This window comes from Hyperolius riggenbachi, chromosome 5 (genome assembly GCF_040937935.1).
Source record: "Hyperolius riggenbachi isolate aHypRig1 chromosome 5, aHypRig1.pri, whole genome shotgun sequence".
In the NCBI taxonomy this organism is placed as follows: Eukaryota; Metazoa; Chordata; class Amphibia; order Anura; family Hyperoliidae; genus Hyperolius; species Hyperolius riggenbachi.
The window spans coordinates 401634562-401649937 of record NC_090650.1 but is presented as its reverse complement, the minus strand read 5'-3'; the positions used below and the strand labels follow the sequence as shown (position 1 = coordinate 401649937).

Here is a 15376-nt window from a genome sequence, read left to right as displayed (position 1 = left end):
GGAGAGCGGGAGCCGCTCAGGAGGGAGGATGAGCAGAGCTCTATAGCTAGCTAGAGCTGTGATGCAGAGTATAGCTAGTGCTGTGGCGAGGATCAGTATGTGGTGGCAGGTGTGCACAGATCTTCAATCAAGGTTGCAAGTCTATAGGATATTGGCATAGGAACTTTTTTTAAAAGGTATAAGTAAATATTCATGGTTAATTAAGAACATTAAAGGACTTTATTCATGGTTGTGTTTTCATTTCAATTTAATCCTTTGTGAAAATGGGTAAGGGGTGCTTTGCATCCCTATACTAATCTCTCCTGAGGAGGGGGCTGGCATCTGGGAGTCCCCTTTTTAAAGGTGACTCCCATATGCCCCAGTGAACCCCCCCGGGCATCGTCGGCCCCCACCTCCTCTTGGGGCACAGGAGGTGGGGAAGAACCCCTTGTCCATGGACTGGACAAGAGCTCTGTGGGAGAGGGGGAGGCTTGGTTGCACCCTCGCCTACAGAGGCCACACACATACCATAGAACTTGCGGGCTTATAGCTCAGGATGCGAAGCCCCACACGACTGGCTATCCAAGTCTGCCTGGTGGATAAAGGATTTAAAAGGCTTGGGAGGGGGGAACCAAAATAATTTTTTTTTATTTATTTTACATTTTCCACACTCTGAAAAAAAAATGGTCCAAAAAATTGGTTAAGTTGCCAGGGAATGGGGATCCTCATGCAGCCATTTTTCAGGCCAAAGCTTTGCCTTTTCCACGAGGTTTCCTGGAAACTCCATCATGAAATTCACTTCCCTATCTTTTGACATATGTAAATTAATTTACACTACCATTAGGCTGATACATTAGCTGTCATTTACTGCATTTAAATACTGTATATACTCTCCTATCGCAACTTTAAAATAGATTTTCTCCAAAACTATAAGGTCTTTTTGAAAAAAAAAAAATTCCTCTTGTTCCTACTGTCCTCCTTAATATACCCTGAGAATTGGTGTTTCTAGCATGTATGGGGGCTTTTCTATTAACCTCTAAATTTGTCAACCATTGACTTTAATGTAAAAAATATACGAACATTATTTAAAAAAAAAAAAAATTCACGTTAAATGCAACTGGCGAACAGCCCAAGTTTGCCAGGAACTGTCCACCAGTGAACTGTTCTGTCTATCTCTATAGATATATAATAGCCTATTGAAGTTTACTTCACTATCCTGCTTACCGACCGTATATTCCGGTGCATAAGACGACTGGGCATATAAGACGACCCCCCCAACTTTTCCAGTTAAAATATAGAGTTTGGATATACTCGCCATATAAGACTACCCCTCTTCCAACGCATACCAAATAAAAATAAAAAAAACATCATATACTGTTGCTATGTATGAACAGATACTGGTGCTGTACTTTATGTGGTACCCAGTATATAACAGTGTATAGGTGATTAAATGGTTGGATTGGTCAACTCTCCCTCTCCCTAAGTGGATTGGTCAACTCTCCCTCTCCCTAAGTGGATTGGTCAGCTCTCTCACTCTGTGCCCATAAAACACGCCTCTTTTACCCTTCTGGCCCACCATTGTATCCTATTTACCTCCTTCTCTGCCTCTCAGATCTCGCAGATGTGCGCCTGCGCTGCTTCACTACAGCCCTCAGCAGTGAGATCTGAGAGTCGGTAACAGGATAGGGCATATCACCCGGCATCAATGATACCCGGCGTATAAGACGACACCTGACTTTTCAGAAGATTTTCAAGGGTTAACAAGTATTCTTATACGCCAGAATATACAGCACTTGTTTTCACAGCCACACAGACCCTTTATGGTTTGTGAACCTTGCAATAGAAAGAAAAGTAGGGAACACAGACAAGTTCTAAGTAGGCTTGGTACTATATGTACATATGTTTATGTCACATCAGTTCAGTTTTAATATTTACCACATTTGTTTCTTTTTCTTTCCTTTTTATACTTTTTTTTTTTTTGTGGACTTACCTCTGCAAATCCAACTGTGAACAGCGGGAAGTTGTAGCCACAGTTGTACGGAGTTACGGTGATGGCGTGCTGTGTTTCGGAGGAACCAATACCTGTGCTGCTCACAGAAACATCACTGATTTGAAGCCCCGGGCCTGACAAAGCTGGTCGCCTCCTGGCAACTACATAAAATCAGTATATTGCATTAAAAATAATCCAGTTCCAATAAAATTACCAAAATGTAACAATGTTATGTATTCACAAAAGGTTAGTAGTAAACCTTAGGTGTGCAGATTGTGCACATAATGTTTATCAGGCTTACAAAATACACATAGTGAGATGCACAAATTACATAACTCGCTTTATACAATTCGAAAAATTAGAATATTGTGCAAAAGTCCATTTCTTTCAGTAAATCAAATTAAAAGGTGAAACTAATTTATTAAATAAATATGAATTATTTGCAGGTGTTTTGGATTAATTAGCTAATTAGTGTCTGACACTTTGAGCCTAGAATATTGAACCTTGTCACAATATTTTAATGGTCTGAGATTTTGATTTGGGGGTGAGCCATAATCATCAAAAATTATAACAAATAAAGGTTTGAAATATCTTGCTTTGCAATGTAATGAGTCTATCTCAAATATTAGTTTCACCTTTTAAGTTAAATTACTTAAATAAATTGACATTGACACCAGGGCAGTTTCTAGGCTAAATTGCACCCAGGGCAAGGGTATAAAAATGTCACCCCCGGTGGACTCGGGAACGTATTGCAATGTGGTATTTACAGTAGCCCCACAGAATAGGTAGACAGGTATAGTTGCCCCAAGTATAGTAAAGTATAGTAAGCCAGGTATAGGTGTCCCAAGTACAGAAAGCCGGTACAGGTGCCACCAGTATAGGTAGCCAGACATAGCTGCCCTAGTATAGTTAGCTAGGCATAGGTTCCCCCCAGTATAGGTAGCCAGGCATAGGTGCCCCCTGTATAGGTTAGCCAGGCATAGGTGCCCCAGTATAGGTTAGCAAGGCATAGGTGCCCCCAGTATAGGCAGCCAGGAATAGGTGTCCCCAGTATAGGTTAGCTAGACATAGGTGCCCCAGTATAGGTTAGACAGGCATAGGTGCCCCAGTATAGGTTAGCTAGGAATAGCTGCCCCCAGTATAGGTTAGCCAGGTATAGGTGCCCTCAGTATAGTTTAGCAAGGCATAGGTGCCCCCAGTATAGTTTAGCAAGGCATAGGTGCCCCCAGTATAGGTTTGCTAGGTATAAGTGCCCCCAGTATAAGTGATGGAGGGGAGAGCTGCAGGCACACTGGCGTTCAGCCGGGGAGGGTGGGGGCACCTCCCTCCCTTTCCTTGGGTCCTTCTCCACTGCTGAGTTATCAAGCCACTGAGAAACCTGAAACAACTGACCTCGTTCCGGGCTCCGTGTGAAGATAACTTGCAACTTAATTTCTCCGGATTTGCAGGCTCCATGCAATGATCACCTGCTGCTTTGCTTTTCTGTCTGCAGCCACTTACCCTTACTACTTTCTGTTCGGAAGTAGTGAGAGTAAGTGGCTGCAGTGCAGACAGAGGAGCCCAGTGGCAAGTGATCATCACATGGAGCCTGGAAGGTGGTAAGTTTTTTCCCAGCGTTGCAATAACTTTTCAGTAGAGGGGGTGCACGGAGGGGGACCTGAGGACAGGGAGGGAGGAGTCGGGTCGCCCTCCCTGCGGCGTCTAATTAGCTGATTAGAGTCTGAGCCTAGAATATTGAACCCTTTCACAATATTCTAATGGGCTGAGATTTTGATTTGGGGCTGAGCCATAATCATCAAAATTATATCAAATAAAGGTTTGAAATATCTAGTTTGCACATAATGAATCTATATCAAATATTAGTTTCACCTTTTAAAGAGACTCTGTAACAAAATGTTGAGCCTTATTTCTTCTATCCTATAAGTTCCTATAGCTGTTCTAATGTGCTCTGTCTTACTGCAGCCTTTCCTAGTTGCACAGTTACTGTGTTATCTCTGTTATATGATCTAATCTTCTCTCCTTTGTCGGGTCTTTCGGGCTCAGGCAGTCAGGCTGGAATGTGCTGTGCTGCTTGTGATTGGATAGAAGCTATACACACCCTCTCCATGCCCCTGCACACTATGTATGACTCACACACTGAGCTACTCTCAGCCTATCACTTGCTATGTCTCTTGTTTGTAAACACTGCAGTGCCTGGATTGAAGCAGGGAGAGGCAGAAACAGCACAGAGGGGCCCAGGAGAACCTAATGAATAGAATGGTATGCTTTTTATCATAAGAATTTTACAGAACAGATTCTCTTTAAGTTAAATTACTGAAATAAATGGATGTTGGCACTAGTGCAGTTTCGAGGCTAAATTGCATCCAGGGTGAGGGTGTAAAAATTGTGCGCCCCCCTCCCCCTATGGACTCGGAAACGTCATTTGTGATGTGGTATTTAGCCCCCCAGTATGGGTAGCCAGGTATAAGTGTCGCGAGTATAGTTTACCAGGTTAGCCAGGCATAGGTGACCCCAGAATAGGTTAGCCAGGCATACATGCCCCCAGTATAGGTTAGCCTCCCCCAATGCCAAAACTGGGATCAAAAGACAAGGTGCCAAACTGATGATAAAGTGCAAATAGTGCTATAATTCATAAATGGTGAAAAATTCATACAAAGAAAAACAATATTGTGCCAACAACACCAGGGATGGTCGTAGTCAGCCAACTTTGCTACGCTGGAACTACGCTTAGTTTTACGCAATTACATTTCACCAAACTACGGCTTAGAAATGAAATATTCGATTTGTATGCATTTCGTAGACTACGCGTTAAAATACGCAATTACGCGTACTGTGAAGAGTAGTGTATGCGGATGCTTATGCCCGTATGCAGAAAATTCAACGCATTAATTCCTCTAGTAAATACTTACACTTCGAACTCTTCTATGCGTACATTCCCCTTTCCAATGCGTGAATTTGTAAGCATAAAATCGTTTGCGGAAAATTAGCCGCGAGTAACGCATTCGTAGTTCACGACGCAATACACATGTTAACTATGCATAATGGGCGTAAGCTACGCGTAGCGGTACTTCGCTACGTGTAAATTCGTAAGCGTAGTTTTGAAACTTCACCTACGAACTACGATGCGTAGATGCGAACTACGATGCGTAAATTCGCTCTGGCGTAGTTTCTGCTCATCCCTGAAAAACACTAATAGTTAAAGATGCAGAAAAAAATGTATCAATGGAGCAGCATTTAGGTTTACTTGAAGGTGCAATTAGGCTAAGGATGTGAAGGTATACTGCACCCGATTTGGGAGATGGGGTCCGTCTGAGCGTACAGAAGGAAGTTTGGGGGAAATCCCCTCAATTCCCCCACGTGTTTTTGCACCCGTTTCCTCAGGAGCTGGTGAATGTACCTCGTACATGAAACACTGACATTGATTGTATGACAGGCAACTTACACACATCCATTTTTGATTACCACTTCCATATAGTAGAACAGCCAACATATTTTGAATACTATGAACATAAAGCTAAACCTTCAATTGCAAGTAACATGGATTGAGAGAGCTTTGCAAAACAAGAAAAAGTTTTTTTTAATTTTGCAAAGAACATATACTGCGTCACGTCATTACAACTGAGCCGATGGTTCTTCTCTCTTTAACACTGCAGGATTGTACTTTATCTGAGCGTAGGGACTGTACAATGCTGCACTTCTGTGAAATTCTCAAAAGTAGACAAAAGCAACTGTCGTTGGATAAGTTCCTTGTTAAATAGACTCTGAAGCCTCTTTAAAAATCAGTTTTGTCTCTTATTTATGTTAAGGATCTATGCCAGACCTAAAACGCCGCTATCCCACAGCCGAATGAGGGTGTTATCACCCTCAAATCCTAGGGCAAAAATCCACGACTTTTTTGGTCTCCTGCCCAGGGAGACCGAGCTCACCGCTGTAGCTCTGCCTCCATTCGCGTCAATCCACCACGGATCTCTGCCTCTCTCCCGCCCCTCTCAGTGACAGAAGACTGAGAGGGGCGGGGAGAGGCGGTGATCAGCGGGGATTGATGTGAGGAAAGGCAGAGCTACTGCAAAAAGCTCTGCCTCTACCAGGCAATGCTCCCCCGTTTTTGCCCAGGGGATTGAGGGTGATAAAACCCACGTTCGGCCACGGGTTTGCTTTGTTTTAGGTCTGGCATAGATACTTAACATAAATAAGAGGTAAAAACTGATTTTTAAAGAGGCTTCAGTCTCTCTTTAAAGCCACACACAAAAAAAGTTGGGGTAAATGATGCTCACAAACCAAGGTTCCACTGTATTTTTAGGTAATCCCTCATACTACACGGAGGCAGTAAAATTGTCCAGTGATTATTCATTCAAAATTGGATGTGTGTACAAGGCTTAATGCTGGGCATACACGTCTCATTTGTGTCCTTATCAATCGAGCCGCTGATGGCTCGATTGATAATATCCGACTGGTTCGATGACCCGCCGGATAGATTCCCCGCGGGGATCGATCCACGCGCACGAGCGGTGAAGCGCCGGCATCGAGCCGCTGGCTCAATACCGGCGCATAAACTGACCGTGTATGCCTAGCATAAGAGTTGCATTCAGACATCAGATGAGGAAGGAGATGAAGACTTACCATTGGGGTCTCTTGTTGTTTCCCCTTGTCCAATGTACACAACGTCCACATAGAAGTCTTGGTTTTGGCTTGACACTAAGCTAATGGTCATCACTTTGATGATGTATCCAGAGTACTGTGGACTTAACAGTTCCTGCAGATCTATGCAAGTATAGCTCCAGCTGGAAAACATGGTGGGGTGACATAATCATTTTATTAGCAGAAAGGTTCATTTAGGAAATCAATAAAACTCAACTCAATCCTAGACTGAAATTCTTTAAGCACACTAGACTATTACTTTTGACAATACTTTTTTTTCAAATGTAAATATCTATTTTATAGTTTTGCAACTGTGCACCTATCCATCCAGGTACATTGGCTGGCTTCCTGCTATGAACAATAAAGTCTTGTTATCCAATTTCCTGATAACAATAAGCCTACAGCATGCCATTCCACAGTACAATATATTCAAACAAGCGGGGTTTTTTTGTGAACCAAAGTTCTCTTTTATTCTTCAAAGTATTCCTTCAGAAAGCAGGTCATAAGCGTAGTTATAACATCAGGCCTTCATTTCATACAACAATGCCTGACACGTGTTTCACGGACATAAGCCGCTTCCTCAGAGGCACACCGTAAACAAACATCCGAGCCTAAGGCATAAAAGCACCAGCGCGATCTGAAGTATGTGAAGAGAGATAACCTCAACGCCGATCCCAGGATAAATGGGCTGCAAGAGACCTTGTTTGAATATATTGTAGTGTGGAATAATTTGTAGGGGTGGAACCATACTACTTTTTTATTTTGTCAGTGTCTACAGCATGCCATGCCAGCATAGTAACAAGCCTCTGTACATATTTTTGCAGAGAACTGAATATAGATGAATTGGATGGTGAAGTGTCTAGTGAGGATTGTAATCAGCTAATTACGATTACGCAAACTTTTGCGTAATTTGTCGCAATTTCGCCTATACGTAATTACGATTTGTACATTTAATTCATTTCGTATAGTCATTCTCAGTCATAATTTTTGCATAATTTTGTGACAACTTTGGCAGTGAATAGCAAAGCCTCTATACATGCAATTGACACCAACATTTTTCAAAAATACCTTTTAGTTTTTGAGAAAATTGATTTTAAAAATGCAAAGAAAAATGTTTTTTAAACTCAGAAAAATGATAGTTTAAAAACCATTTTTCTTTGCATTTTTTAAATCGATTTCCTCAAAAACTACAAGATCTTTTTGAAAAATATTTTTTTTTGACTTGTATCCACTATTCTCCTTAACATGTGTAGCAATTTTGGTAGCAATAGCGTGTATGGGGGCTGTGCTATTAACCATTAAAGTCGGCACAAAATTATGCAAAATCTTGCAAAAATTACGTGAAAAATTAAGCAAAATTATGAAATATTACTATTACATATGAAATCAATTATGCTTTTCTCAGAAATTTCACATTACGATTACGATGCGTAATTACGAATTTCGATTGGTGTGTACTTTTGGAAACAAATGTGAAAATTCTTTCCATGGTACCACCTTGTGCCACTCACGGCCTTCAGCCATATATTTTTGTACTGTAATGGTGGGAAATGTAGTTTGGTCTCAATGGTTCTTCTGATTATGAGAGTCACATTGTCACTTCTGATTGACTCACCCAGAAACTAAAAGTGGCCATACATCTCTCTACTTGACAATTATTATTGTCGAGTTGTCGTCCTCTCCCGAGTCATCAGATTATTGGCTGATTGGAGAGAGTGGTGGGCAGTCTAGAGCAGCGAAAACTCGCCACACGCTGAGCTAGGAGTAGAAACATTGAAAACGATTGCTTTACCCAAACCAATGGTTTTTCTCCAAAACGTACTAATCTGGCTCCTCTCCAAAAGGTTCAATGAAGCAGAAAAAATATTTTAAGACTTTTTGTGTAAAAGCAAACAGGCCAAAACTAGCTATAATAAATGAACACAAGATAAAGTGTTTGCTGGCTTGGAGGCCCTTCACCTACTAAATTACTAATATTGCATTCATCTAGGAAGGTACCTGGATTGGTACATTGCTGATCCGCAATTCCGCAAAGGGTCTGGCCCTCTCTAGAACTAGAATCTATGAATAAACTAGAGGTCTTCTCCTGGCATCATGCCTAGCTGAACCATTTGGAAAGGGACAACCTCATGCCCCTTAATTAATTGGGCCTACGGCGCTCAGGGCAGTTTCTAGGCTAAATTGCAACCAGGGCGAGGGTGTTAAAATCGTGCACGAAGGGATCTCAGTTATCCAAACTAGTTGTTATTGCCCGCTGCTCAGATACTGTATATAGAAAATGGGCATAATTAACTCTGAAACATACCTGTTACCCTGAGCCAGGGGGTAGCTGAAATCCTGAACTGTGGAAGTAGTGTTGCCAGAGGAAGTTGAATATTGAAAGTTGAGACGAATCGCAGAGGACACATATCCTTTATAGGCAAAACAGAGCTAGGAGAAGAAAAGAAACACTGTGCTTAGATCAGCCACCCCCAGTGTTCAAATTAACCTACTGCTAAAGTTCCTGTACATTAAATCATAAACGAACGCCTCACCCAGTGGCGTAGCAATAGGAGGTGTAGAGGTAGCCACCGCGTCGGGGCCCCGTAGGGCCCTCCCTCTATCACAGTATTAGCTCTCTATTGGTCCTGTGCTTGTAATTATCACTTCTATAGATGCTTTGAATAGTAGTTATCCTTAATACACTGTTCTCCATCCCCTCCTTGCAGCTCAGACACTGTGGTTGTCCTTGGCAGGTTTTAGTGTTATGTATAGAGTGCTTCGGGGGCCCCATGTAAAACTTGCACCGGGGCCCATAGCTCCTTAGCTACACCACTGGCCTCACCTATTTTGCCACTTCCTCCTATCATTGACTAACAGAACTCAAACCTATTCAATCTAAGATCACCTCAAATTACGCTTCATTTCATTATCATCCAGTGAGATTGGGTGGGGCTTGTTGTGGTAGTGGTGGTGGTTTGGTTATGCAGGCACATTTGGTATGTGGGAGGGCACTTATGCTGGTCATTCTTGTTATGACGGAGAGGAACGGTGCCTGAAAATTTTTTGGGGGCCACATTTGTGGGTGAGTAGCTGGTCTTGCTGGGTGAGGTGGGGGAGAATAAGGCTGGATCAAATAGGCCAACAACAGTAATTCATCATATTTATAAAACAGGTTGTTTTTGAAGGTACTGGATAAATGACACAGACATTCGAGTTGGAGGTTCTGAATTTAAATTCATTGTGTTAAAGCGCAACTACAAGCTAAAATATAAAACGAAGGCAGCAGGGCTAGTGCTGACTAGTTCAGCATTAATCTGCATGTCTTACCACCCCCAGCTGCATGTACATTCCCAGCAGAATGACAATTTTGTGCATAGAGGAAAAAAGCTTTGCATGAACATATTGATTCTATTAAGCATGTGCAGACCTTATTTGTGCATGCCTACCCTGGATGTACTCATCTATGGGTGGGATGACCTCCACAACAAACCAAATTGACGGGCTTAAAGTTTAACTGTCAGGCATAAAAACAAAAATCAATTCTTTATTTTTATCTGGTAAACAAGTAATAAGGATGCTAACCAGGCAATCTAAAAGTTAAATCAATTGTTGATAAATGATCATTACCCAGTTTACCTGACTCTTATTTGGTACATTGCCACACAAAGGAAGTTGCAGGGCATTCTGGGTTGTCTTTTTCTGCTTCTTTACTTTGCTCTCAGACTTAACTAATGCAGCCTGATTGGCTGAAGCCTCTTTTCCCCCCTGTTTTCCTCTGCCACACCTTTGTTCCTCTCTGATTGGCCAATATTATTATTATTATTATTATTTAGTATTTATATAGCGCCGACCAGTGTGTATATATATATATATATATATATATATATATATATATATATATATATATATATATATATATATATAGTCTTGTCACTAACTGTCCCTCAAAGGCTCAAAGGAGCTCACAATCTAATCCCTACCATTGCCATATGTCTATATAATGTAGTGTAAGTACTGTAGTCTAGGGCCAATTTTAGGGTAGCCAATTAACTTATCCATATGTTTTTGGAATGTGGGAGGAAACCGGAGTGCCCGGAGGAAACCCACGCAGACACGGAGAGAACATACAAACTCTTTGTAGATTGTGCCCAGGATTCGAACCAGGGGCCCAGCGCTGAGACAATGCACTTTCTATTGCAGAGCTGGGTGGGAGTGCCTGAAGACTGGGAGAAGGGCAGGCAATGCATACACAATCAGGCAGAGGAGAGTAAGGGAGGAAATTACATCAGGATTGGCTTCAAGATAGACACAGTTAAACGAAGAATCCTAAGAAGTATTTTCTCTTTTTTTTTTACTATGGAAAAAACGCTAAAATCAAAACGTGGACAGTGCAATACAGTACATATGTTATGTAAGTAGAGCAAGTATCTATCTACTTATATATGTTTTTTTTTTTCTGAGATAGTATGGCTAACAGCTCCTTTTTAGGGTGAATATGTTTAGAGGGACCCTTTTTTTTTTTTTTTTTTTTTAAACAAAAAACAAGGCTTTATTGATAAATACAAATATTGTACAGGATAAAGGGGGATGAAGTACAAAAGTACATAATTGCCTCTGGTGGGAGTACATCAATGGAAACATATCTGACAACAGAGCAGGACAAAAACAGATATACAATCTATAGATGCATACACAGTACAGGCATTTTAAAGAGAATATAACAAGTGAACGTGGAACAATCTCTTCTCATTGAGTGGATAGCATACGTCAGATTGAACATATCGTAGGAGATCACCTAGGTCTAGGGTGCAGTCAAGCATATATTCTGGTTATATGTCAGGGTTCACAGGAGAACTTAAAGGAGGAGGTTTACTAGGCAAGGTGGGGGGGGGGGAGGCACATTAAGATATTTTCCATTTGTCCCAGACTAAGTGAAATTTTTTCCCACAGCCTCTGTGGGCATATATTAACCTTTTATATGGGATGGAATTATTGACCCTTTTCTTCCAATTGAATATGGTAGGCAGTAAAGGAGACAGCCATTTACTGGCAATTTCTAGCCTAGTCATAAAAAGTGTTTCTGATAGGAGGGTTTTGGAGGAGGAGTCTAGGTCTTCGTCTTGTATAACGCCTAGTAGACATAGAATAGGGTCCAGTGGGACGGGGCTACCCATTTTGTCGTGTATGAATTTGGTGACTTGAGTCCAGAAAGCGACCGGGGGGGGGGGGGGCACTCCCATAACAAATGCATGAAGGAGGGGGAGGCAATTAAGCATCTGGGACAGGTATCTGACTGAGCGGGGTTGTATTTAGAGACTATAGCTGGGGTAAGGTATACTTGATGTAATATATACAGTTTTGTGCTGCGCTCCCGTAGGCAAGGAGTGGACTTCTTAACCATAAAAAGGGCGTCTTCCCAGTCGTCATCCTGAATTTCAACACCCGCTACCTCCCACTTGTCCCTGGACTTCCTCGTGCGCTCCAGGGCGTTAGTGTTGGCCATTACTTTATATATGTTCCCTATCAAATGTGGAGTAGGGCCATTGGCTATCATATCTATAATGGGTGGGTTATTAGAGGGACCCTTTGCTGGAATGATGGAGTGTATGAAGGAACAAGAAGTTTTTAGACTATCCAGTGACTTCCCACTACAGTAGAATCCCGTTATAGTAAACGTTGATATAATAAACCTCGGTATATAGTAAACTTAGTGTTCATGTCACAGAAAATGTAACTGTATAGATATACAATGCATGACCAGTTCTGATATAGTAAACTTCTGACATAGTACACTACTTTTTCTGGTCCCTTGGAGTTTACTATACAGGGATTCTTCCATACGGACAAAAGTATCTTTTTTTTTATTTTCAAGACACTTCATGATCATACCTCTCAACTTTTTGAGATGAGAAAGAGGGACACTTAAGCCACACCCATGCCATGCCCCTGATCACACCTCAATCACACCCCTAGTCATGCCTACGATAAAAATTTCATGAGAAAAATATGTTGTTTTAAAATTCAAACCACACTGGTCCTTTCTATCCTGGTTCATTTTCCTTCATTTTAACGATTTAAAATGAGTAATATATCAATTTAAATGATGGGGGGAAAAGTTTAGTGTCAATCAAACACACTTTTTTAAAGATCTATATACAGTGGAGGAAATAATTATTTGACCCCTCACTGATTTTGTAAGTTTGTCCAATGACAAAGAAATGAAAAGTCTCAGAACAGTATCATTTCAATGGTAGGTTTAGTTTAACAGTGGCAGATAGCACATCAATAGGAAAATCAAAAAAATAACCTTAAATAAAAGATAGCAACTGATTTGCATTTCATTGAGTGAAATAAGTTTTTGAACCCCTACCAACCATTAAGAGTTCTGGCTCCCACAGAGTGGTTAGACACTTCTACTCAATTAGTCACCCTCATTAAGGACACCTGTCTTAACTAGTCACCTGTATAAAAGACACCTGTCCACAGAATCAATCAATCAAGCAGACTCCAAACTCTTCAACATGGGAAAGACCAAAGAGCTGTCCAAGGATGTCAGAGACAAAATTGTAGACCTGCACAAGGCTGGAATGGGCTACAAAACCATTAGCAAGAAGCTGGGAGAGAAGGTGACAACTGTTGGTGCGATTGTTCGAAAATGGAAGGAGCACAAAATGACCATCAATCGACCTCGCTCTGTGGCTCCACGCAAGATCTCACCTCGTGGGGTGTCAATGGTTCTGAGAAAGGTGAAAAAGCATCCTAGAACTACACGGGAGGAGTTAGTGAATGACCTCAAATTAGCAGGGACCACAGTCACCAAGAAAACCATTGGAAACACATTACACCGCAATGTATTAAAATCCTGCAGGGCTCGCAAGGTCCCCCTGCTCAAGAAGGCACATGTGCAGGCCCGTCTGAAGTTTTCCAATGAACACCTGAATGATTCTGTGAGTGACTGGGAGAAGGTGCTGTGGTCTGATGAGACCAAAATAGAGCTCTTTGGCATTAACTCAACTCGCTGTGTTTGGAGGAAGAAAAATGCTGCCTATGACCCCCAAAACACCGTCCCCACCATCAAGCATGGGGGTGGAAACATTTTGCTTTGGGGGTGTTTTTCTGCTAAGGGCACAGGACAACTTAATCGCATTAACGGGAAAATGGACGGAGCCATGTATCGTGAAATCCTGAACGACAACCTCCTTCCCTCTGCCAGGAAACTGAAAATGGGTCGTGGATGGGTGTTCCAGCACGACAATGACCCAAAACATACAGCAAAGGCAACAAAGGAGTGGCTCAAGAAGAAGCACATTAAGGTCATGGAGTGGCCTAGTCAGTCTCCGGACCTTAATCCAATAGAAAACCTATGGAGGGAGCTCATGCTCAGAGTTGCACAGAGACAGCCTCGAAACCTTAGGGATTTAGAGATGATCTGCAAAGAGGAGTGGACCAACATTCCTCCTAAATTGTGTGCAAACTTGGTCATCAATTACAAGAAACGTTTGACCTCTGTGCTTGCAAACAAGGGTTTTTCCACTAAGCATTAAGTCTTTTATTGTTAGAGGGTTCAAAAACTTATTTCACTCAATGAAATGCAAATCAGTTGCTATCTTTTATTTAAGGTTATTTTTTCGATTTTCCTTTTGATGTGCTATCTGCCACTGTTAAAATAAACCTACCACTGAAATGATACTGTTCTGAGACTTTTCATTTCTTCATTTCATTTATTTGTCGTGTGTGTGTGGTGTGTGTGTGTGTGTGTGTGTGTGTGTGTGTGTGTGTGTGTGTGTGTGTGTGTGTGTGTGTGCCGCGATCACGCGAAAACGGCTTGACCGATTTGAACGAAACTTGGTACACAGATCCCTTACTACCTGGGATGATATGTTCTGGGTGTCTCGCTGCCCCCCTGCACACCTGGGCGGAGCTACAAACAGCAAATCAGATTCCACCCATTCAAGTCAATGGAAAAAATGTAAAAGGCTGCCATTCTCACAGTAATCAAGCCACAGTCCCCACACTTTGCACAGTTGGTCACTTGGTGACCCAGGTTACAAATCCAGGAAAAGTGGGCGGAGCATAAAACAGCCAATCAAATTTCAGCCGTTCATTTTCAATGGGAAAATGTAAACTGCAGCCATTCTTAGACTGTTAATCGCAGGGTTCTCAAATTTGCCACAGTTGGTCACTGGGTGAATGAGATTAAGATTCAAGAAAGTGGGTGGAGCCTACAACAGCCAATCAAAATTCACCTATTGATTTTCAAGGGGAATATTTAAACTGCTGCTATTCTTACACTTTTAATGGCAGAGGCTTCAAACTTGCTACAGTCGGTCATTGGGTGACTGGGGTCAAAGTTCACTAAAGGGGCGGGGCCACATACAGCCAATCAGATTTCCTTGGTGGATAAACTGCTTCCATTCACACATTTTTGATGCCTAGAACCTGACAGCTCACAAACTTGGTCATTGAGTGACTGTGTGTCAAGGTTACAAAAAGTGGGTGGAGCCAAAACAACTTTTACTGGGAAAATATAAACGGCAGACATTCTTACACCGTTAATGGCAGGGTTCTCAAACTTTGCACAGTTGGTCATTGGGTCACAGATTAAGATTTTGGAAGGTGGGTGGAGCCTACAACAGCCAATAAAAATTCCCCTTTTGATTTTCAAAGAGAATATTTCATCTGCTACCATTCTCTTATACTGGTAAAAGCAGATGCCTCAAACCTGGTACAGTTGGTCACTGGGTGACTAGGATCCAAATTCAGGAAGGGGGCGGAGCCACAAACAGC

General features: G+C 41.8%; 1 protein-coding gene across 1 annotated transcript in view; it reads right to left on the bottom strand.

Annotated features, from left to right (window-relative positions):
* Window positions 1-15376, bottom strand: part of LOC137519140 (fibrocystin-L-like) — a 328027-nt gene that overhangs the window by 252183 nt on the left and 60468 nt on the right. The window contains exons 13-15 of the mRNA XM_068237923.1: window positions 8913-9037; window positions 6590-6750; window positions 1970-2130 (exon numbers count right to left, since the gene is read on the bottom strand). Coding sequence (XP_068094024.1) covers window positions 1970-2130; window positions 6590-6750; window positions 8913-9037 — 447 coding nt within the window. The remainder of the gene's footprint in view (window positions 1-1969; window positions 2131-6589; window positions 6751-8912; window positions 9038-15376) is intronic.